Source organism: Pholis gunnellus, assembly GCF_910591455.1.
Source record: "Pholis gunnellus genome assembly, chromosome: 4".
Taxonomy (NCBI): domain Eukaryota; kingdom Metazoa; phylum Chordata; class Actinopteri; order Perciformes; family Pholidae; genus Pholis; species Pholis gunnellus.
Window position 1 is genome coordinate 6,292,577 of NC_136530.1, and position 23,532 is coordinate 6,316,108.

The window sequence follows — 23,532 nt, forward strand, 5'->3', positions numbered from 1 at the left end:
TCACGGTGTCATATTTGTTCAGTGTTTTATTGGATGGTTTCATGCCACAGAGTTTTTGCCCTCAAGAACCTTCTTTCAGATACTGTTGATGTTATCAGTAAATTCGTGCCACTTTTAGTCCTGAACTTAGATTTTTCTTCTGCAAGGAGGAGAATTAATATTTCTTCCCATATTTGTACTTATGTTATTGTATATCTTTCATTTTGGATTGTCTCACCTGTCTTTGTTAGTTGCAATTTACATTCCCGTAATTATTATCATATTGTCACTGTCCTGTGAAAACAACGCATCTCCAAAACTTTATATTCTTAAAATACAATAAATGTATACTTTATCTTATAACTATGTTGCAATGTGTTTGTAAACATGTACTGCTTATAGATGAAAAATAGGGAGGAAGTCAAATTAAACCCCTTAATGCAATTCAAACTTACTGTAACTACTGCTGTTTTGCTAATAGATAAACTTAATATTATTATTTTTATTTTTTAAAAAGGCGTTAAAAAGTGCAGCAGTCTGGCAGAAGGTTGATGTCATTGCTCTGCAGCATCCAAGATGATGTCAAGGGGCGAAGGCATGGAAAAGCACAGACCATGCAGGAAGTAGGATCATTAGGGAGAAGCAGAACTAACAGGCTGTGCAGGCATCAGGCATCATGGGTAATGATGAGTTTAGAACACCGTGTCCTTCACATTTTGTTGACAAATATTGAATGAAAGCACTGACGGAAAGCTCCGTTCACCATCCAGCACAGAAACGGAATAATTAGTGGTTTGTGTGTCCATGAGACATTTTGTTTTTATTATCTTTGCACTATTTTTCATTAAAAGGGGGAAGAGCCTCCAGAGCCGCAGCAGCAGCAGACATGTGTGCGGGTGTAGGAGGGTTTAACCCTCCACCCAGCCTATCCCCCAGCTTCACCTCCCTTCCTCTCTCACCCCCTCCCCTCACCCTCCCACCGTGACTCCCTCGCTCACTCCCCCTGCCTCGCTCACTCTCTCCACCCTCTCGCTCAGCCTCAGGACTCCAGGTCCAGGTCCAGGTTCAGGTCGGGCGACTCACGGCGGAATCCTGGAAGCAAAGATGCGGGCGGTCGGGGCCCTAGGAGTCGGTGTGCTGTGGGCGCTGCTGGCCGCTGTGGTGCCCGGTGGCGTGTCCGAGCTGGAGACGCTGGTGCAGGAGCAGATGAAGCCCGAGTCCACCCTGCTGAAGCCAAAAGTTATGATCGCCATTGTGGCTCGTAACGCAGCGCACAGCCTGCCACATTACCTGGGCTGCATCGAGAGGCTGGAGTACCCGAAGGAGCGCATAGCGATCTGGTGAGAGACACGCACTGGGATGCGGTAGAGGCGATCTGTGTGGGATGGAGATAACTGTTGTTGTTTCTTGTCTAACTAATGTTGTGCAAAGATTTCTGCAACTCTTCTTTAAAGAGTTATACCCATACTTGTTCCATAGTTTCAAAATGCAAGTGCTTTCAGAGGACATATTCTGCAGTGGAGTTGCGCTTAATGGGGACGCAGCGTGTGTCCGAGTTAATTATAACAACACATCGTCAGTATCGGTTCGCAGACCTGTTGCTGCGTTTTACGATGCACTTACCTCGCGTGTCTGCCAGCTCCCAAATTGCACGCTGTGGGAGAAGATGAAAGGGCTGCTGTGCATGTTGGGTTAGGCTTAACCCTTAATCACGCCCCCCTCTCCCTCGTCTGATTCAGCACAAACCTGCGGAAACGGGGCTTTAAAACAGCAGGGCTACCAGGTATGAATTGGGGGGGGGGGGGGGGGGGCCTCTCACCAGGTAGGGTCCTGTTTGGTCTCATAGGAGCAGACTGAGATAATATAAAGTTACCAAAGAGGCACCCTGCAGGTGAGGGGATGAAAGGAGACATTGAGTTGGTCTGACAGCAGGATTGGGGAGCTGTGTGTGTGTGTCCGTGTGTGTGTGTGTGTTTTGGGAAGTCATGCGTAAAATGTGGTCTGGATGAGGGTTATGCAGGCAGACCTGATAGAAAATGACACAGAATCTGAGAGATTTGGAATGGAGGCAGGTTTATCATCAAAGTGCAGATGTGAAGAATGTGAGGTCTAAGACGTAACCCCCCCCCATGACCCTGTTGCACTCCGGCTGGCTCTTGTGCTTCGTTTCTTTCCACCCTTTCCTTTGCTGAATGCCTCACTTTTGTTTGCAGAGAGACTGTTCCTAATTCAGAGAGACCCTCACCAAAACACACACATAATTGCACGCTGGAGAAACTCAATACAGAGAGAGAGGAAGGGGCCCGTCTCTCCTGGAGCTGAGTGACTGAGCTAACACGGCGTTGTGAGCGGTTTAACTTCCAGAGGAAGGGCCCCCATCAGTTATGAGTGGCATCTCTCTGCCCTGCAGTCAGTGCAAAAACAAAAAAAATACAGTGTGTTGGTCGTAACAGCAAAACTGTCCCCGGCGTGAGAGAATAAGGACACATAATCACACATATAAGGTCCTAGTCGTCATCAGCCTCTGACACGGGGCTGTTTATCTCATTTATATTCAACAGCCACAGCAGAGCCTAATCGTTCCACTACTGTGGCCCGACTGGCATAAAGTGGTCTGATGTTTGTAGAAGGGTTTATAATGCACTGTGCTTCAAATCCAGTCAGATTATTAGTGAACACATAGGATCCTATTTAGCACATTGAGAAAACGGTGTTTGCAGCATGAGGGTCGTCCAAGAAGCCGTTAAATGGATCAAATGAAAATAAAAACCACTGAACAGTGTCGCTGCAGTATGTGGTGCTGATACATTTGAATAAAAAGACTGGCAATTGGGATACTTAAAACATCTCAAGCTATGTTCGAGTGAGGATTTTTCCCAGTATGAACAAAGTAATTGTTTTTTTTGTGGCTAAATCGGTAAAGAAAAGTACTCCACACTAGCTCACGCAGCTCTGCGCCTCTGTGTCTTTTTGTCATCATCATTACTGCCCAACATGTAATCCAAACCACCCAATAAATGCCAAATTGTAATTCAACTCTCACTAAAACATTAAATCCACATTATAGCCGTTTCACAGTGTGTGAAAGACCAGTAAGTGAGTGCAATATGACATCAGGACGACTACAGTTTCAAAAGAGAAGAGAAGTAGTAAAGGACAAAAGCAAATGGAAAATAGAGCGAGGGGGGACGATGTGAGACGAGGGTCTCCAGCTGGACTGGAGCCAGGAGCTTTGCGTTTGTACTCGACACACCATCATTACCCGTAAAAGCAGCCAGGTCTCTGCACTTCACTTCACTACGATCAACAGCTTGTCTCGATAGATGGCGGACAGATTAGACGCAGATTTCTGGGGAAGATACAGTGAGAGGCTGTGAAGCACCGGTTTTTGTGCGGGGACACAATGTTCCTCCCACTTGTTCCCCTCTGGAGCTTCAGGCCTGAGCCGAACAGAGGATTGTTATTCCATCCCACTACTCATTCCAAACATGCAATCCAAGGGAGACAGAGCAAGGAGGAGTAGAGAAGAAGGATGTAGATGATTAAACATAATAATCAGGGGGGGAGATAAAAGAGGAGAGACACTTAATAGTGTAGCAGCAGCAGCAGCAGGACCTCAGCTCCCTCTTCCTCCTCTAGATTCTGCTCCAATGGGAGCATGGAAATGTTGTGCTGCATCTGTGTAAATGCGCATGCATTATAGTTTAAACTTCAGTCTGGTATTACCATTTTCATACAAGTTTTGCAATAAGAAATGTGAGATTTGCAAGATTCCACCGCGCCTGAAGAAAAACAACGAATCAGAGTCGAGGAGTCACTTGACGCAGCTGATTCAATGGTTTTTAAACTTAACTGCAGCTAAAAAGAGTCTTAAACAGCTTAACAACCTGGTTAGATGACAAAATCATGCATGTTTCCAAATATCTAGACAGGCTTTAGCTGGTCTGAGGCTGTTTGGAGGACCAAAGCTTCCAGTTTGGACCTGTTCACATGATCATCTGCTATGATCACCCAGGTTATCATCACGCCCTGTTGCTTCAGCCCCTGACTCACGCTGACAGTTGTTTGGTCAGTAAAATTTGCCTTTACAAGTCTTCCTTCTGCAAGTGGTTGCAGGTCTGACAGAGAGGTGGCAGAGCGGCTAGAAAGACTCACACACTGCTGTTAAAGAATAGAAGAATGCGGGGCATTAGCGAGAAAGAGAGGGCCGAGAGAAGGTGGTCAACAATGTTGGGAAATTACCCAGAGGGCATTTAGCAGGTTGGTTAATCCACATTCCACGAGTACTCTTTGTGTTGCTGTTTCTTCTGTCCTATCAGGACAGCACTAAAAGAGGTTAATAATCTGGCCAGTGAAAGCTGAAGAAACTCTGGGGGCGACTGTGCCTCAGGGGTTAGAGCGGGCCGTCCTTTAATCACAAGGTTGGCGGTTCGATAATTGGCTCCGCAAGGATCCTTGTCCGCATGTAGGAGTGTCCTTGAGCGAGACTCTGAACCCCAAGTTGATCCCCGGGACGTTTAGAACAGCCCACTGCTGCTAAACTCTTGAACGTTCGTGACGATTCAAATAAAGGTTACGTTTAGGTTGTCCAGGGTGTAAGAAGCAGGAGGTTAGCTTAGCTTAGCATAAATACTGGAAACAGTCTGCTAGCCTGGCTAGTAATCTACTAGCACCTCTAAAGTTCACTAATGTTCAGCTTGTTTGTTGTGTCTAAAAACTAAGTGTAAAACTGCCATGGTGTGGTTTTATAGGGGGTTTTGGTGGCCAGACAGCCAGTGGAGACGCAAGCTTTTGTGCTAAGCTAAGCTAACCAAATGCCTTTTTAATGCATAACATTGGAGAGTGACATGAAAATATTGAGAAGGGGATAGAAGGATGGATGATATGCAACCACGGCTACATAGTTCCTCATAGCATCCCACAGCTAACTGGACTCCCAACGAGTGAGAGGTGGAGTTAAGAATCCAACAGCTTTTATCTTTTGCCAGTTAACAGTTGCAGTTCGATTTTTAGTAAGCAGCTTCAAAGTAAATCATAAGAGGATTTCGTAAGATGTGAACTTTGTGTTTGCCTTAAGGTTCGAGGCACAATGCAGACGACTCTCTCTGCAAGTTAAGGCCGGCCTGTTATTGTTTTGCTCCTCACACGGCTGGCTGGCTGGCTGTTGGCCGCCTGCCGCTTGCTGCCTGCCGGCTGTGTACATCGTGGGGAAGTGCTTTCCCAGGTGCTGCGCTGGGTGTCGAGACGATGATTTGTGGACTGATCCATAAAGAGGATGTCTGAGCGCTGACATCATCGGCCTTCCCCGCACGACTGGCTTTCTCGCTTTCATAATGTCATGTTTATTTACTAATTCATCATACGACCACTTATTCCATATTTATGACTGTCATTGTACTTTATAATGATAGACAATGCAAGGATGGGGATTTGTGGTAGGAATTTTCCACTTAAACCTTTAACAACCAACTATATCATTATACAACCGCTGGTATAACCACTATAAATCCTGATGCACCCAAAGGTACGATGTGACTCTATTAGTAAAGAATTTTCCACAGTTGCCCAAATACATACAGGCTGAAAGCCTCAGTGACAGATGTGCCCTGAATACTGTGTACGCTGTAGCTCCTCTCAGACACTGAGAGAAGTTTTATGTAATAGTATCCTGTATCTACTAACATTGATGTGAGATTATTGGATACTCCGTACCATCCAGAGTCACTCAAGCATTTGAGAGAAATGATTTGTCCCCATGTGATATGGCATCAACATTATTTAAGTTATCTTGACAAGTGCACTGAGTTTCAAAGCAATAAATGGACCATGAAACTTCGGACTTGAATGCTGAGTAAAGCTCTTTTTGACTGTACAATTTATGCTGACGGCAGTGTTGAGCTTTACAGCGACCTGTTCTTCTCTCAGCTAGGGTCAAATTTGACTTTTGACCCTAATGGGACACTTAAGTCTTTGTTCGCTTGGCCTGGGTGTCCCTCTGGTTAACTGCTGGGACTGAAACACAATATCATTTTACCTTTTTAAATGTTTTACCAATAAATAAAGCTCACATAGATATAATTCAACAATTTCTGTTCAATATTTGAAGATGCATAATTTTGTTGTGGGTCAAGCATGACAAATGTGCAAAATTTAGAGGATAAACAAATGTGTGTAAAGTTAAGAAGTTGCAGCTGAGCTTGTTGCAGGTTTAAATGTCCTCAATCATATGGATCACGAGACCAATAAGACAGAGATTTGACTTGTACTTAGCTTTGTGATCAATAAATCCTAACCAAATAATCCCAAGGCCCACTGCTTTGCAAAAAAGGAAAAAACTTTAATAGATGGGCTGAGAAAATACGCTTTTCAACTCGGTCTTCTTCTGGGCCTGTAAACATAACGGTCAGCTGCAATCAGGGTGGCACAGGTGCAGTTAATAAGGTGTGTACATAATAAGATCAATTCTAACAAGTCATCAATACCTCCGATGTTAGCAATTATTTTGTAATTAATCAAAAACATCAGATATTTGCAATCACAAGGAACAGGTTCCACACATTGGTCTATGATTTGTCTGTTAAAAACATAAATATACATGGGAAGCTTGAGCATGCATGACGTGCCCCGAGGTGTGTTTGGCTTAGTGTTGTTTATTTAATGAGCAAATATATTGTATATTGTTTATATTGTATTTTTCACTGACCTATATTAGAACTGAAAAAAAAGGAAAGAATCGCACAAGCTTAAAAGGTTATCAGTTTTGTGGCGTTGGAATCGTGGCCGTCGGTGTTTCCCCGTGCCAGGTGTGTTACCTCAGGCTCCATTCCTCTGTGGGAACGCACCAGTGAAGCACAGATTGTTTTTGTCATGCAGGGACTTGGCCATTTTAGGAGAGCAGTTTATCCAAGTGTATGGAATATATTATCAGGAAATGGGACGGGCTATCGTGTGTTAAAATGGGCGTTTGTGAAGGATTAGCAGCATATGCTTTTGGTGTGTGTCAGTACGGATTAGATCACAGTACTGGCACTCTGTAGTAAGATGAGTGGGTTTGATTGCTTTCGTTGTTATGGTGCGAGTGTGGGTACAAATCTACTGTACCTCTGGCTCGGCCCCCGTTTTCCATTCACTTTCCTAGTTACCTCACAAGGCCCACGGCGAGCCAGATCCTCCATATGTGGAGTAACAGTCATCTCTGACCTCCCAATCAATGTCACCTGAGGAGCCACATCCAATCCATGGGAAACTAAAAAGGTCTTTTAACATCTGCTCAGGTATTTGGTATGATCTCCAATAACGGCAGGGTAATATTTTCCAGATAAGCAGCTGGTAATGACACAAACTCACTGGAGCAGAGGGAGATGCTTGTATCTTCTTTCTGGACTGGAGCACAGTTTGCTTTAAAAATAAATAAACCCTTGCACACACCATATACAAACTTAGAAAGCCAACCGTATCCGGAACATTTTACAGAACATTTGACGTCAAAGCCAACCGCTCATTTACAGACACGACTAGTTTAATTTGAGTCTCCGATGTCTTCAGATGAAGTAGTCGGAGTACATCTGGCAGCGGCTCCCAGCTGTGAGAAAGTCAGCCGTCGCTTTTCTCAGGTAATGCAACTACATCTGGAGTAAGTTCCATCCTTATCAAACATGGTTGTGTTGCTTTGGACAGTGAACCAAATAAAGTTAAATTATGGTCTATTTTACTGCCCCCCCTCTTAGCGGATTTGTGTGATTGTCAGTTTTACAGATCCGTCAATAAAATCATCTAACAGATTAGTCTACTGAGAAGTTCTTTGGTCGAGGGCAGCCCTAATATTACTGTACTACTTCAACTTCCCCTCACTTTCTGCCTCAAGCCCATTAGTTTCTACTGACAAAGTAAATCTTTTAGAAACCGCTCAGCAATATGTAATTTTACTTTTAAAAAAGCAGGCTGAATGATTTCCTGAAACAGCAGGGCACTGTAGCTTTTAGCAACTGCTACTCAAACAGGAGAAAGCAGTGCATCTGTTGGGGACTATTTTCAGCAGTGGATTAATACATCTTTGGTGGTCTGTGGAGAATGCAGTGTGGCTCATTGATGTGTTCTTCCTGTTCTGGTGTGAAAGAGACATAAAGCACATAATGTGGTTGGTGACACATCACTTTGAAACGGGCGTTTAGTTTAACTCGAGAGTGTCTTTTATTACTAAAGCTGCAGGGTATCAGTGGAAATACAGACATTTCACACATAATGATGGTGTTAATAGTAGGAATTACTAAGTGGCCCAATGTCCATTTTCCAAACACAGTGACTTCAGAGCCTAATCTCTGCCAGCCTTTCACTGAGCCTCAAATCAACAAACTCTCCGTAGAGCTGAGGCGCTGCAGCTGACGATGGTGTACCTGCCAACAGTGCAGCCCAATCCTCTCGGCCCTGTAGCAAGAAGGTATTCATGGGAAAGTTTTCTCTTATTGTCGGGAGCTTGGCAGCACGGCGATTATAGAATTGGCAAACACTTTAAACACAATGGCATCTTGGTATGAGCACTCTCATCTGGAGAGGGAGAGGCCTGGATGCGGAACGAGAAATATTGGAGAAGTATAGCGAACGGGCGGGAGGACGAAACGGTTCATCAGTGAGGGAAAGTGTTCACAGCAATGTTTTCACGAACAGAGAGTACTCATGAGAAAGTCTGGTGCCCATGTTTTCATAGAGGAAATATAATTTTAGCACCATCCATCTGTCTGTGTGTGTGTCATCAATTTCACTGCTTAACCACTGTGTTCACTACCCCCCCCCCCCCCCCCCCCCCCCCCCCCCCATTTCCTCCCTCTTTCCCAACAACTCTCTGTTCCTTCATCATCTCTTCCATCTGACTTCATATGACTGCATGACTGATTTTGTTTTGGGTGTTTAGAGTGTAAATAGTGAGCTTGTGTTTTTTTGTTTCATTAAAACAGTTAAATACTCATCATTGACGTGGAGGGGAAAAAAAAGAGCAACGGGCTAGACGTGTTTTAGAACCAATATTTCGGGTTTTGGTGAAAATAAAAAAATGACTTGGCAGCCAGCTAATATTCCAGAGCGAATGGAAATTAACTAGAAGAGGCTTGCTCTTACGATGACTGAGCTTCTAACCAGAGAGTTTGCAAAAAAGGCCCAGAACTGCAGGCAAAGAAGGTACTAGATTGAAAAAAAACAGATATGCCATCCCATAAGATCACATTGCATCAGTGTTAGCCTGATCTCATACCTTGAGACACCTTTTTTTCCCCCGCTGATACCAAATGGCTGCAGGGAAGCCTTTCCTGGTGCTCTATGCTGGTGACAGAGGGAAGGCCGTACGTTTGTACAAAAAACGCAAATAGACAATGTTTCGGTCTATGTGCCGACTGAAAAGCTTTTGTTTTGTAATGAATGATTCCCATCTGGGAGTCCTGTCTCTGTTTCCCATACTACACCTTATAGGAGACTGTGGGTCAGGGTAGTGAATTGCAATGCAGCGCTGGCGGCTCCTCTCATTCTGTCTCCTACCAACAGTGAACACTGGCCTCCCTTGATATCTAAGCATGATGAATAGATTTTCCCCAGTCTGGAATATGAATACTGAATATTACACTTCAGTGCAAGCCCACCGGTCCTGGCTACTTGTTGTTGACCCTGAGAGTCATGAGGAATTTCCCTTTCACCTCCATCTCTCCGGCCCTCCAACCAACCCCTCCTCTTTCCTCAGTGCCCTGCAAGGTCATCAAGAGGCCTGCAGCCACGTCAGCCTCAGACACACACACACACACACACACACACACACACACACACACACACTGGCATAGTTATTATGTTTTAAAGGCATCTAAGCTCTGGTCTGAAAGAGGCTTTATTGCTTCTTAATTACATGCAGCACCCGGTCATTATTGGCAGCGATATTAGATTGTTTATTTAATCAACAGTCAGCTGACACTGGCCTGCCTGCTGGATCAGTTCAGACCTGTGTTTACCTAAAAGGGCCAGTCTCTGAGACAAGCCTCTGTGTTTAAGGCCAGATGTCAGCCTTCTCCTCTGGGACACTTTCCCTGTTACCTGACACACTCCTGCAGTGGATAACCCTAAAAAAAAAAACAAGAAGTGGGAGGGAGAGCCAGAGAGAGTGATGAAGTGGCTTGATGATTACTGTAGGGGATGGAGATGCAGATGTGACCAACACATTAGAACGTTTAGCTGCAGGATTGTAAACAAACCAAATAGCTTTAGTATCAAAATCGGCTTAAATGGACCTCGATGAAGCGATAGAGGGAGTGGCGGGGCGTGAAGGTGAGCTCTGGGGAGACATGTGCTGTCCAGATGATGGTCATAAAGACAGAAAAAGGGGAGAGGACGCCCAACCTGAACGCTGCAGGCAGCGGATTAATGAGGCTGCAATTTGCTGTGAACTTCAAAACAGGCAAGAGGAGACGCAGCGGGAGAAGAGAAAGAGAGAGCGCCAGAGGTATGGAGGGGTGAGGAGGGAGCCCGTATTGTTGTCTTTTGTGCAGAGATGCATAAGATAACCACCTCAAATACCCATTTGAATATTGTCAGACATCCAGGATATGTTGCTGGATGCGGATGTATCCCCACAGTTTGATCGAATATTCATGGTCCTGTCGTTTCACAGGCATCAGCTTCACACAGCTGAAGTATTTGGCAGGAAACTGCGAAGCCTCTTTGGCACCGAGGTCACAGCACAGTACAGTTCATCTGCGGTGGGTTATCTCGCCTGAAGGTAGAGGAAGAAAGACGAGCGTATCTAAAATGAAAGGAAATTGAGGAGAGGAGGGCTCCATAGAAGTTATGGGAAGCGCAAAATGAGGCACATCGAGGGGCAAAGATGGAATTTTACTCGATGCTGTTTTCTTTGCCTGATCAAATATGTAGCGGATGCATGAACAGAAGCCTTTCTTTGTTTGGCTCTCTGTGCTTTACGTGTGTGTGTGTGTACAGAGTGAGCGCTTGCAGGAACATTAAAGTTGTTATAGATCATCCTCAATAGATAGATATGTCTAGTTACATTTTAGCCTGAGAATCTCCATAACACAATTGGGTTAATGCTTCCCTTTTATTGGCAAAATCAGCTTCCCTATCAGCAAACGTAATTGTTCAGTCAAGACATGGAGTTTTCTATTCTTTTGTAGACCTTCAACCTTCACCGTCCTGCCAAGAAGAGCTTATGAAAGTACCAAAGGGACTCTGTATATTCCTTCTGATTTTTGTGAGCCAAAGAAAATGCACCATGAGCATTTCAATGTGATATTTGCGGAACAAAGTTAGTCTGATCATTAATTTTAGAGGGATTTTAATGAGCACTTTGAGAAATTCACCAAAATGATAAATCTTTATTGGTGATAACATTTTAGTTTTAGCAGTAAAATAAAGGGATTCAAACACACGCTCTTTGTCACCCCTTCTCCCTCCTCATTGTTATATATACTGTGTATATATATATATACTTATATATATATATATATATATATATATATATATATATACTGCACCATGTATTCTTCACTTAAACTAGAGGTTCCCTCCTCTTAAATCTCGGCCTGGAGCTGACTCTGTCATTGGAAGACGGCGTGTAGAAACACATTTATTTCGCCCCAGCGATGTGCAGTTTAGCGGTTGAAAAGACATGTTTAATGTGTCTGCACATGTACTCATTACCTGTGAATCAGGTGTTCCAGTGTGTTTTTAGCCCACGCTGACCAAAAAACTAAAAACAAAAGCCAATCATCAGGTGGCAACTTCCCCCATTATTACTCTGGTGGGCTGTTAAACACTAAAAACACACATGCGTGTGCTTGCAGACTTTTTTTTTTTTTTACACACACGTAAACAGATACATTTAAAATGGTAAAGTACCACTTGTGCAACGGATAAATCACCATCCACACTGCTGTAAAAACAACATTCCCAGGACACGAAAATGAACATCCTTATGTTTTGTCCCACATCGGCAAGTGTAGGCACGCGCACACACACACACACACACACACACACACACATGCTATTCAAATTATTAACCGCTGTGTCTCCTTCAGGCTCACCGCTCCTCCACAGCTGCTGGTTATGTGTAATGATATTTATCTGTCTGACTGAAGATTATTGAAATTCCAAACCCGAGAGGGCTCTGCCTCTTCTCTGACTAATCCCCGTGTGCAAAGCAAGACTGTGCATGTTAATGTGTGATATTTCCATGTGTGTAGTTTTTTAGTTTTTCCGGTGGTATAAGCATCTGTGTGCATGTCTGTGTGAAAACAGGTGTTTCTGAATTGCAAATTGTGGATAAATGTAGAGTGAACACTGTTACTGCAAGCACGAGTTGAAGTGTGTCCGTGTTTCTATCTCTGTCCAGATAGTCTAAAATTGGGTGTGATTTTGGATGGAGGACAGCGAGAAATATTACAGCAAGCAGTGGAAAACTCCATCTGTGTGTATGCACACATTCAAATACAAGCTTCAGCCTTTCCTTTTTTAAAGGGCAATTTAAATGCAAAGACGGGCGCTGGTTGTTTTTCTGAAACTCGTATAGTGATAGGGAACTGCACAGTGACACAGTTACCGTCTTAATTTCTCTTGCACAGATTCATATATATACACACTCACACCTACAGTAGTCGCAGTGTCTTCTGTGAGTCCGCTTTGAGAGCTGGAGTGGAAATCTTTCGGTTACGGAACAGCTACGTAGAGCTGCAAACCGCACGAGTGACAAATAAGCAGCGGCAGCAGCTTTCACACTGACATCATTTGCTTACATCCTGGTATTCTGTCTGTCTGTCTGTCCAATACTTCTGTGTCGAGCTGTTGACACACAGTGCATCGATATTCTCATTCGGATTAAGTAAAAATATAAACTTCAGGGCGAGTTAATTTGATGGACGGCGTCTACCTGCCTTCGCTATTTTTTTTTACCCAGAGTGCCTCAGAGCAACGTCTGTCAGCACTGTGGCTCCTCAGACTCCAGCAGCGCAGTTAATTAGGCGGCGAGGAAGCGTTGCAACACTGAGGCTGCCTGTTGTGACATCAAGAGAGTAATTGGATCAATTTGGAAGCCTGGACGTCTCCTACCGTAACATGCTGTCTGAATGTCATGACTCAGATTTCTGCTTTACGTTTGACTCAGCTTCTCGTTTTTCCAAACAGTCTCATTCCCACGGTCCTGACATGCCAAGATGTTTGTTTCTGGGACGAGACAGGGGTTTACATTCTCAAGTGTTTAGCAGATGCGCTAGTTTCAAGAGTGTGCTTCATTCGCGTGACGCCCTGTGTTGTCTCCGTTGGTGTTTCAGGGCAGCGACGGACCATAACGGGGACAACACCACTGCTATGCTGAGAGAATGGCTGAAGGAAGCACAGAGCGTCTACCACTACGTGGAGTGGAGACCCATGGAGGAGCCCAAGTGAGCCACGGTTTCCATATCAGTCATTTATTAACATCTATTCAAAGACTGGGATTCTATCCTTAATTTGTTCTGTTTTTTTTCTCACATAATGAAATGGTGACGACCCATTACCTACCTTGTATCTTTATATCAGGTCCTACACGGACGAGTGGGGGCCGAAGCACTGGCCTCCTTCAAGGTTCAACCACGTGATGAAGCTGAGACAGGCGGCGCTGAAGGCTGCCAGGGAAAGATGGGCCGACTACATACTAGTACGACTTCGATGCTATTTTGATGAATCTGCAATAATTCAGTCATAGAGTCCCATTTATAGCAAAAGCTTATACAGTTTAATTTTGTAGCAAAGGCTCAGCTCTGTGAGGGAGCTCTTGAGTTGTAATAAAATGAACAATACAATTACATTTTAGTCCGACAAACAACACCAAAAGTGTAGCACATAAGGAGGAGGTTGGGACGGTTGAGGGAGCAAACGGCAGTGGTGAAGTAATAGTGACACAAGCGTCCGGTTGTGTAACAGGTTATTGCAGTTCAAAGTACTTCACAGATGACTGACGAGCAGAAAAATATGACGGGAGAAGCGTGGACAGTGAAAAATAGACAAAAGCAATTCAGCAACTTAACAATTCAAGAGCTTGAGACCAACGTACACTCGACAATAACATGATAAAGGTGTAATGGAATAGAAGTTACAGCTATAATGACAGTAAAATAAAAACTAGATTTAATAAAATACAATTATACAACCTAAGTATAATGAAATAAGCAATAAATAAAATACCAATAAAAACATTGACAGTGATTGTGAATCATGAATGAAACAGCTGATGCCCAATTCATTTAGTTACCATTTGTTAAAGATAAAGTGTCTCCAATTTAGCTCCAGCTTTGACATGATATGACGAGTGACTTGTACACTCGGCCCCTCTCCCCCTCTTCAGTTTGTAGACAGCGACAACCTGTTGACCAACCCCCGCGTGCTGAACCTGCTGATGGCTGAAAACCTGACTCTGGCCGCTCCCATGTTAGAGTCTCGCTCGCTCTACTCCAACTTCTGGTGCGGCATCACCCCACAGGTACAGTTTAGACTTTAACTCCTACGCCCGTCCATCCACTCGGGCTAGATTCATCCCCCTGAACCCTCCGGTGCTCTTCATCTCCCCCCCTCCTCTCCTCCCGTCAGGGATACTACAAGCGAACCCCAGACTACCAGCCCATCCGGGAGTGGAAGCGGCTCGGCTGCTACGCGGTTCCCATGGTGCACAGCACCTTCTTAATAGACCTGCGTCGTGAATCCAGCAGGGGCCTGGCCTTCTACCCTCCTCACGCGGACTACAGCTGGGCATTTGATGACATCATGGTGTTTGCTTTCTCGGCTCGTCAAGCAGGTCCGTCTTGAAAAGCTCAACTCGCAACAAACTACCACATTTGTAGCAGGGCTGCTACATGGCTGCTTCTCTTTGCGGACTGTCTGTGACTTCTTTGATTTATCGGTAGTCAATTGCAAACAGTTTTTTGTCCCGCGTGTGTGATCTGCTGAGGGCTTTTTTTTTCTTCTTTTTTTACTGTTTTTATGCACATGTGTCAAATTCAAGCAGATGAGTGAATGCAGAGAAAAAATGGATCCATGTGTTTGTCTCGATTGTGCAACAATGCAGTGTTGGTAGATTTGTGCATTTTTGTCATCCACAGGGAGCAAACCGAGACATTAAGCGTTCCATTATGTAGAAAACAAGAGTGTGTGAAAAACAAATATATTAAAGCATTCACATAAACATAAACATAAACAGATATGCAAACAAAGAGCCGACTTACAACAATGCATAACGTGCAACATGCTGTAAATATACAGTATTAAAATAAGAACATTTCACTTTTGAATGCATTCTTCTTCTTCCAAATAAAATGTCAGATTCATGAGCAATAAAACGGCCACAGACTTACTCAATTCTGTAGCTTCGCTTGTCCTGGTATGACCGATAGCTCATGGTGGCTAAAGTCCGTACTGTGACTTCATGAAGTGTCTCTTCTTTTGTTTATGTTGCACTACACTTTAGCGTTCACTATTATGTCACTTGTGAATAATTTTACTTTTCAGTAACACTTACGCAGGCTTCAAACATACATATTTGAAACCATACTATGCTAAAACTAACTAAACTGAAATGTAAAAAGTAGGAATCTTTGGAAAAATTGAATTGCAATAAATGCAATTTTTCATCAATTAAATCACAATCAAATTGAATAACTAAGGAATGAAGCAATACATATTTCTTACAATTTAATAAATGCAATATACTCAATGATTGAAACCTCTTACTGCAACACATGTTGCTTTAAAAGAGGAGACCGTTTTGATATAGTTGATCTCTAAATGTGTGTAGTCTACATCTTGGTGTCTACAGAGGGCAACATTGGAGACAACGTATTGTATTTCATCCCTCACAAAGCATCCAATACTTTGTTTCCCACTGTGTATAACATACAGTCTATGTAACCATGTTACTCTTTCATTTACTGGATAAGCTTTATGCTTTAACAACAACAATTTTTTGCTGTGGGAGTATTTATTTGCTTGTGTGTAGCGTGCAGACATTAGTGTGACACTAGTGCATGTGGGACGAGGTACGAGGACCTGAGGGGGGTCTAATTTGTATGTTTGTTTGAAATATTTGGGTCAACAGGTTTTTATTTACCGTTTGTGTTCCAGGTGTGCAGATGTACGTGTGTAACAGAGAACATTACGGCCTCCTGCCCGTCCCTCTTAAAGCGCAGCAGAGTGTGGAAGAAGAGAGCGAGAGTTTCATACACACCATCACGGAGGCTTTAAGTGAGTTCACACACACACACACAGACTTTCCAGCTGTTGTGGCTTTACTATCCATCACGCCTTGATTACTTCACCTCCCAGAGTTGTTTCTTCTCCTTCTTGACCTCTGCGACCCGCCGTGATTACAACCTGTCAACCCCTCATCCCTTTGCTCTAAACCCCCTCCTCCGTTTATTCCACCCCCACCTCCCCCACACTTTCTCCCTCCTCTTGGCCTCCCTCACTGCTCAGATTTGAAATAAAGCAAATTAAATAAACCGCCAGAATCCAGAGGAAGTTTGGTTATTTTCTAATCCTGTTTTTTTTGCTGTCTTAACCTTTCTCCTCCCTCCTCGCTCTGTCAACAGTTGACCACGATATCGAGCCCTCTGTGCACCTGTCCTCTCTGCCGTCCCCGCAGGACACCGTGGGCTTCGATAAGGTGAGTTATGAGCTCCGCCTGGAGGAACGGGGGCTCTCCAACTTCTGTCTCTCTGTATATTTACTGTTAATCAGCAACTCCCACTTCCTGTTTTTGTAGCCTTTTTGTTATGTCTCCAAGTTCTTCTTCCCTCTTTTCCTTTTCCTTCACCACATACCTCTCTGACCCATAACTTCTGTTGCATTATGCTTCTCCAATTCCAAAAAGGGAACATACTTACAGAATGAGGTTTCAGAGCTAATTAAAATGTTTTCTCTTCAATGACTGTCCTTTTTTTGTCTGTTAAAATGTCCAGATTTATCTGGTCAACCTGAAGCGTCGGCTGGACAGAAGAACCAGGATGTTGAAAACGATGTCTTCGCTGGGTCTACATGTCACGCTGATGGAGGCAGTGGACGGAAAGTAGGTCACACAGCCCTGCATGCACACGATGAACTGAGCTGAAGGCGAAAGGTTTTTCCACCTGAAACATGCGATCTCCTTTTAACTGTGCTCCCTGAACGTCGGCTAAGATAGTGTCCCCGTCTCCCGTCTGTCGCTGCTTCTTTCTGACATCTGTATCCAGACTTCCTGTCTAAACGAAGCTTTGGTGTTCGTAGCAAAAGCCTCGACTTACTTTCCCTCCTTGGCGCTTACTTTAATCCACCGTTGAGAATGTCCTAATCCTTCCTCCAGCCGTCGTTTGTCTGGCAAAATGTGTTACTTGCTGCGACTTGTTGAGTTTGACTGTGTTGTGTTTTGCAGTGAAGCTGTTTTCACTGAAGACTCAGCTGCATATGTGAACACCTTTCTTTTCCCCACTACGACTCCTACATTTCCCTTCTCCATCTCTCTCAGGGCTCTCAATACGTCCCAGCTACAGGCTCTTGGAATAGAGATGATGCCGGGCTACAAGGACCCTTACTCGGGCCGAGTACTGACCAGAGGGGAGATCGGTTGCTTCCTCAGCCATCACTCCATATGGACACAGGTGAGAGCAATTCACTAATATAAGGAGTAAGGGTTGTGTAGTTCAATAAAGTGTGTCTCCCCACTTTTAGCTTGTATTTCGTTGTTATAATTTTGCTGGCTAAACCTCAGCTGTTATTCTTTCATTTCAAGTGAGTGTGTTTGTGTTTTCTTCCCCTCAGGTGTTGGAGCGCGGCCTCAAGAGGGTTCTTCTGTTAGAGGACGACGTGCGGTTTGAACCCAGGTTCAAACGACGGCTCCAGGCCATAGTAGATGACATAGACAAAACCCAGCTGGACTGGGACCTCATGTAAGAAAACACACACCCATCCGCACACACACACACAGTGTTTATGCTTCCATGTTAGTGACAGCTGTGGCTGCAGGCATTGTGTTTTCGGGTTATATATCTATGGAACGCCTGGAGGGAATTTCATTACATGTAGCACAAACGTCCACTTAAGGATGAACTGAATAGAATTTGGTGGTCAAAGGCCACTGTGGCCACACACACAACTCATTTTTGGCCATAACTAAAGAATTTATATGCTAATTATTGCTAAGAACAGGAGTAGAACCCAAGCGCAGGACACAGTGACAGTGATAAAGCTGGCGTGGGCAGATAAGGAAGAAAGCGTGGGAAGTTGGCGTAGCTGTCAGCCAGGATCTTCTGAGGCACAGGAAGAAGAAGAAGAAAAAAAAGGTCAGAACTCAAGAAAACACTGGGAAGGAAACACTAGCAATCAACGATACGGAGTTTGGCCTGGCGTTGTGGACAACCATCCACAATCTGGTGACTGGTGGTTGGAAAGCGGGAGTAGATATACAGCATATGTGAACTTATAAGAGGCAGGTGGGCTTGATTAGCTAGGAAAATGAGCAAGGAAGACCACGGCCATGCAAACACAGGGAAGGTGATGCACAGGGAAAATACATAAATTATGGATAAGGATAACATTATGAAGTGATGGTATTCTGGACAGACACGGATATGAAGCACACTCTTGACTGGTTGGCGGAGGCGTATAACCATGAGGTGGTAATTCATTTATCTTTCTTAATGAACGTTTTAAAGCTAAAGGTTTGCTTTCTGTCTCCGCTCCAGCTACGTGGGGCGTAAGCGCATGCAGGTGCAGCAGCCGGAGCAGTCCGTGGACGGTGTGAACAACCTGGTCAAGGCCGACTACTCCTACTGGACGCTCGGCTACGCGCTGTCACAGCAAGGAGCCAGGAAGCTGCTGGCTGCCAAACCCTTCACGAGGATGCTGCCTGTCGACGAGTTCCTGCCCGTCATGTTCAACAAACACCCAAAGTCAGTCTTTACTTTTACTTTTTAAATTACAGTGCTTCACTTAACGCAACAGGAACAACGTGTACATGCTGTACAAAGGCATGAAGTTGTATTTGAGGCATGAAAAATGCAGAAAACCCGCAAAGCTACGAAAAGAAGTAGAATGTTCACAAATACACACAAAGTACCTTTTAGCATTCTGGTTTATGAAGAGACCAATATTTACTGAGGACCACGAATAGATGAACGCAGGTGCACTCTATATCAGGTAATCCACATTCAGAATAAACTTGTAGACGCAAAAAGTCAAAGCTTTATTTATAGAACACAGTCAGGCGTGCATGGATCCAGTGCGTGCCCCAAAACAGACTCGAGGGCAATAAACCAGCGCAGAAATACTGAAGGACCTACTGTACAGTAATTATCTATACATAGACACAAACACGCATGCTTGTTGGCGACTTTTTAGACAGTGGTGTAGTTTTGTAGTTTGTTCTCGTGTGGTAGACCACAACCTCCATCCAGTTCAACTTTTTCTTTCCCTCCTTCCTAGATTATGTCCCTTTTTTCTTTCCAGCACCACCCCCACTTCTTCTTCTTCTTCTTCTTCTTCTGTGCTCGCTCACACACAGGGCATGGATTGTTCTTGGGGTTCAGTGGGTACGGGGCTTTGCACAGCACACACAATGCCTGCTTTTCTCTTTCTTTTCTGCTCGGGGATTCCTGCCATGCCCCGTTCCACCTCCGCCTCATCTCCTTCCCTTTTACTTTATCTTCTCATCCTTTTAAATCAGCCCCTCTGTCTTTCTTGGCTCTCTTCTCATTCTTCATTTCTGATTTTTTTTAAATTTCTTTTAACATTCCCTCGCTCCCTTAAACAGACCTTTACTTTCTTTACACACCTTCTCCCTCCCTGTGTCACCCACCTCTCCTCCCCCTTCCCTCTCTCTCTCTCTCTCTCTCTTTGAGGAATGTGGGCCAGCACGGCTCTTCCTGCTGGTTGGAAAAGGGGACAGGATTCCCATTGATAGAGGCTTGAGCATGGGGGTGGGGTAGAGATGGACACTGTGTGTGTGTGTGTGTGTGTGTGTGTGTGTGTGTGTGTGTGTGTTATTATATAAATACATGGAGATGTGTGTCCAGTGTGCAGTGTGTAGATTACTAGGTAAACAGTGAGAGAAGGTGAGTTTGTTCAAAAGTGAAAGAAATTAGAAATATGGACAGAAATGCTGGGAAAATGTGTTGTTTGTTACACAAATGAACAGCAGGGGATTATGTGCTCTGTTTAAATTGAGGAGATTATGTCACATATGTTGTTTTTAGGGAGAGGAAGGCCGTATGCTGAGACAGTTTGTGCTCTAAAGGGCAGAGAATTACAAGACAGTAAGCCCAGCAAAGAAGGCCTCATTGCGTTTGTTTGTAGTGTAATAAAGGTGTCTGGGTTTCCCTGTCCTCATGGACTGCAGACGGGCTTTAAACGGGCGATTGGACGGCCAAACATCCTTTATTCCTCCCTCTGGCCCAGCTGCAGGCTGGCGATGACAGGCTGATAGTAGAGCTTTGTGTTGTTTTTAGTTTGACACAATATGATGACGTGAAGAGGATTTTGAAATGCTGGGGTTAAATGTTTTTCCAATTTGATTTATCATGCACAGTAGTGTACTGTGATGTAAAGTACCTGGTGCTTGTACTTTACTTTAATACCCGTATGTTCAGTTTCTTTGGTCCACAATATTTCTATTCTATTTAGGGCTGCAACTATTGTTTTCATTCATGCCAATGATTCTCTTCTTTGGTCTCTAAAACGTCAACAAAGAGTTGAAAATCATCATTATAATTTCCAGAACCCGAGGTGATGTCTACAAAGGTGTCTGAGCAACAGTTAAATATCATATATGAAAAGTATCAGATCGTCTTCGAGAAGCTGTAACAAGATCATTTTTGAGTGTTTTTTTATGCTCGAAAAATGACTGAAACAAACGGGAAATAATGTGGTTTTCATTCTACTACATGTATCTGACAGCTATAGGCCCTAGTTACCTTACAACATATGAAGCACTGTTGTAAATAACTGGCTCTAAAGACTGAATTCTTCCACCACTGTTGATATAAAGCATGTGATTGTGTACCAAGAGATAAAAAAACATTCCTGTCATGACTAAATTGTGCTGCAGAAAGGAGGGTATCCTGTTCCTCTATATGATGTCCCGTAAATCTGCTGTCTGTGGCGAAATTCAAATCCGGTACATTGAGTATGGACACCAGAACGTCTAGTTAAAAAGATGATGAGTCAGTGTAACAAAATATAGTCATAATAGTCCTTCCTTTCTCTTCACTTTGGAACAAAGCCGTCCGAGACATAACAGAGTACTGGCATCGCATTTCTAGACATCACTTTGGGCTCTGGGATATTCTCATTCTTCAACAACACTAATCACTTCTTCATCCCTCTTTCCCTCTCCCGCCTTGTGTCCCCGATCCTCCTCAGCACTGCGTTCATGTCTCACTTTGAGCCGCGGGACCTGAAGGCCTTCTCCACGGAGCCGCTGCTCATCTATCCCACCCACTACACCGGAGAGCCGGGCTACATCAGCGACACGGAGACCTCCACCATCTGGGACGACGAGGCCGTGGCCACAGACTGGGACCGGCAGCACCCCCGCAAGACGGCCCAGCAGGGCAGCATCCGCACCGTGGCGCAGAACAGCGTCTCTGGAGAGTCGCCGCCTCCTGCAGCTCGGGCCTCGCGGGACGAACTCTGATGATCTGACGCTCGGAGCGAGAGAGAGAGAGACTTGTGTACACACACTTGGAAAAAAGACACTTGAACTACAAGCTGACATCCTGTACATTCATTCACTTATACACACGCATACACACACACACACACACACACACACTGGTGTCCAAGTGGATAAAACCCGAGTGAAGATGTCAATCTACTCTGCGGCCTGATGAAGGGACATTGAGGAGAGGAAGAAGAAGAAGAGGAGAAACTGGGACGAGGGCCAGCAAGCCTTTGACAAAAGCTTTATTTATTCCCCATGTCCCTCCTCCGGGCATGTGCAGACAGTTACAGCCCGCGAAAAAAAACCTCCGCAACACATGGAAGACGGCTAGCATAATTTCAAAGACTTGAAAGAAAGAAAAAAAATATATATATAATTCTCGCAAATCAATTTTAATGTTGTTTTGGAAGATTATTGTTATTTAAAAAGAACAGATTTGTTGTTGTTTTTTTTTATTGACAGCAAAAGAATAAAAGAAGCTGTCTGAAAACAACTCGTAAGTGTGCGTGTGTGCATTTACATATGCGTGTGTTTACAGAACTGAATATGTGTGGGAGGAGGGAGGCTGACATACCGACCCCAAGAGTGGCACTACCTCAGATGATGACACACACACACACACACACACACACACACACACACACTGAGGGGGGAGTGCAGCCCTTCTTTACCAAGCAGCAGGACAATAGCGGATGTTATTAGGCTCAGTGTTTTCTGTCGTTGCAGATATCTCACTTGCACAGCGGGCTGGTCCCGCTAGTTAGCGTTTCAGAGCCTCAGTCATACATTACACGTAGCCCTGCAGGATGTACAATATATGCAGTCGTGTCCACTTCAGACCCCTGCTCTCAGAGTTTAGACGTGTTGAAAATGTTTTGGGATAAACTGAATTATTCATGTCCTCGATCACAGGCTGTTCTTCGTTCAGTCGTGGTGCCGGGCTGAACCAATAAAACAACTTCACTGTTTACGTGTTTTCACTCACTCTGATTGCAGCATAAACTGACAGATGTCATCTTATCATCTGACAGAAGTTTGGTTTATTATTGGATTAGTGTTATTGCAGAGAGTTTGGAGACAGAAGCTCAACAACAAACGCACACTGCTCTCTTTATCTCTGTGTCTGGAATAGAGCCTTCGTTAAGTATTGCATATTGTTTAACCGGTTGAATAGTCTGACCTTGCTGCAACTGTTCACACTAACTGTCTAATATCTCCTAGAATGGAAGACTTTTCCTCCCTTAAACCTTGCTGTAAATTGGCCTTGTGGCATTTCGTGAAATGGTGGTAAAACATGAAAGCTCCCAATAAATCCAAGGTTTGGACGGTGAGGACGCTCAGTGGGTGTGTTGGCTCCCACCGTTCACAGGCTGAGTGAAATTCTGCTCGCTGTTTTATAGTTCCTGTCTGCTGTGGGATCTGACAGAGAGGAGGGTGGGGCGCTGGGGTACAGGTGGTGGTGGTTATAGATGATGATGATGGGCTGAGGGAGAACGAGAGGAATGGAGGAAGAGGATTATTCAGAGATCTGTCTGAAGAGAAATATCCTGCAGTCGGGTTGAGGTGTGAGACAAAACCTGTTTGATCAGATCAAAACTTAGCACTACTGCTAAACTCGCTTCATGCAACACTGACCAGACCTCACCTAATATTACTGTCATGTTATTTCCTTTATAAGAATCCTCATTTACAGGTTTTTTTAGATGCTGCAAAGCCACAAGAGAGGGATTACGCTGCTGTCTGCTGGTCATGAGTGGAACAACAACCAGATTGCTCCGCTTTTGCTTTTTTAAGGCCCGTCAAGTAATACACATAATATCATGTGAAACCTTTTGTTCAGAGGCCAGCTAGTG

At 44.3% G+C, this 23,532-nt stretch overlaps 1 protein-coding gene across 1 annotated transcript; it reads left to right on the forward strand.

Annotated features, from left to right (window-relative positions):
• The first annotated feature begins 1,025 nt into the window (after positions 1–1,025).
• Positions 1,026–22,556, forward strand: colgalt2b (collagen beta(1-O)galactosyltransferase 2b). The gene is made up of 12 exons (XM_079157619.1): positions 1,026–1,319; positions 13,290–13,400; positions 13,537–13,654; positions 14,342–14,476; positions 14,584–14,788; positions 16,111–16,230; positions 16,578–16,651; positions 16,947–17,053; positions 17,489–17,621; positions 17,782–17,909; positions 18,705–18,911; positions 21,379–22,556. The coding sequence occupies exons 1-12, from the start codon at positions 1,084–1,086 to the stop codon at positions 21,650–21,652; spliced, it is 1,848 nt and encodes a 615-aa protein (XP_079013745.1). The 5' UTR covers positions 1,026–1,083; the 3' UTR covers positions 21,653–22,556.
• The last annotated feature ends 976 nt before the right edge of the window (positions 22,557–23,532 follow it).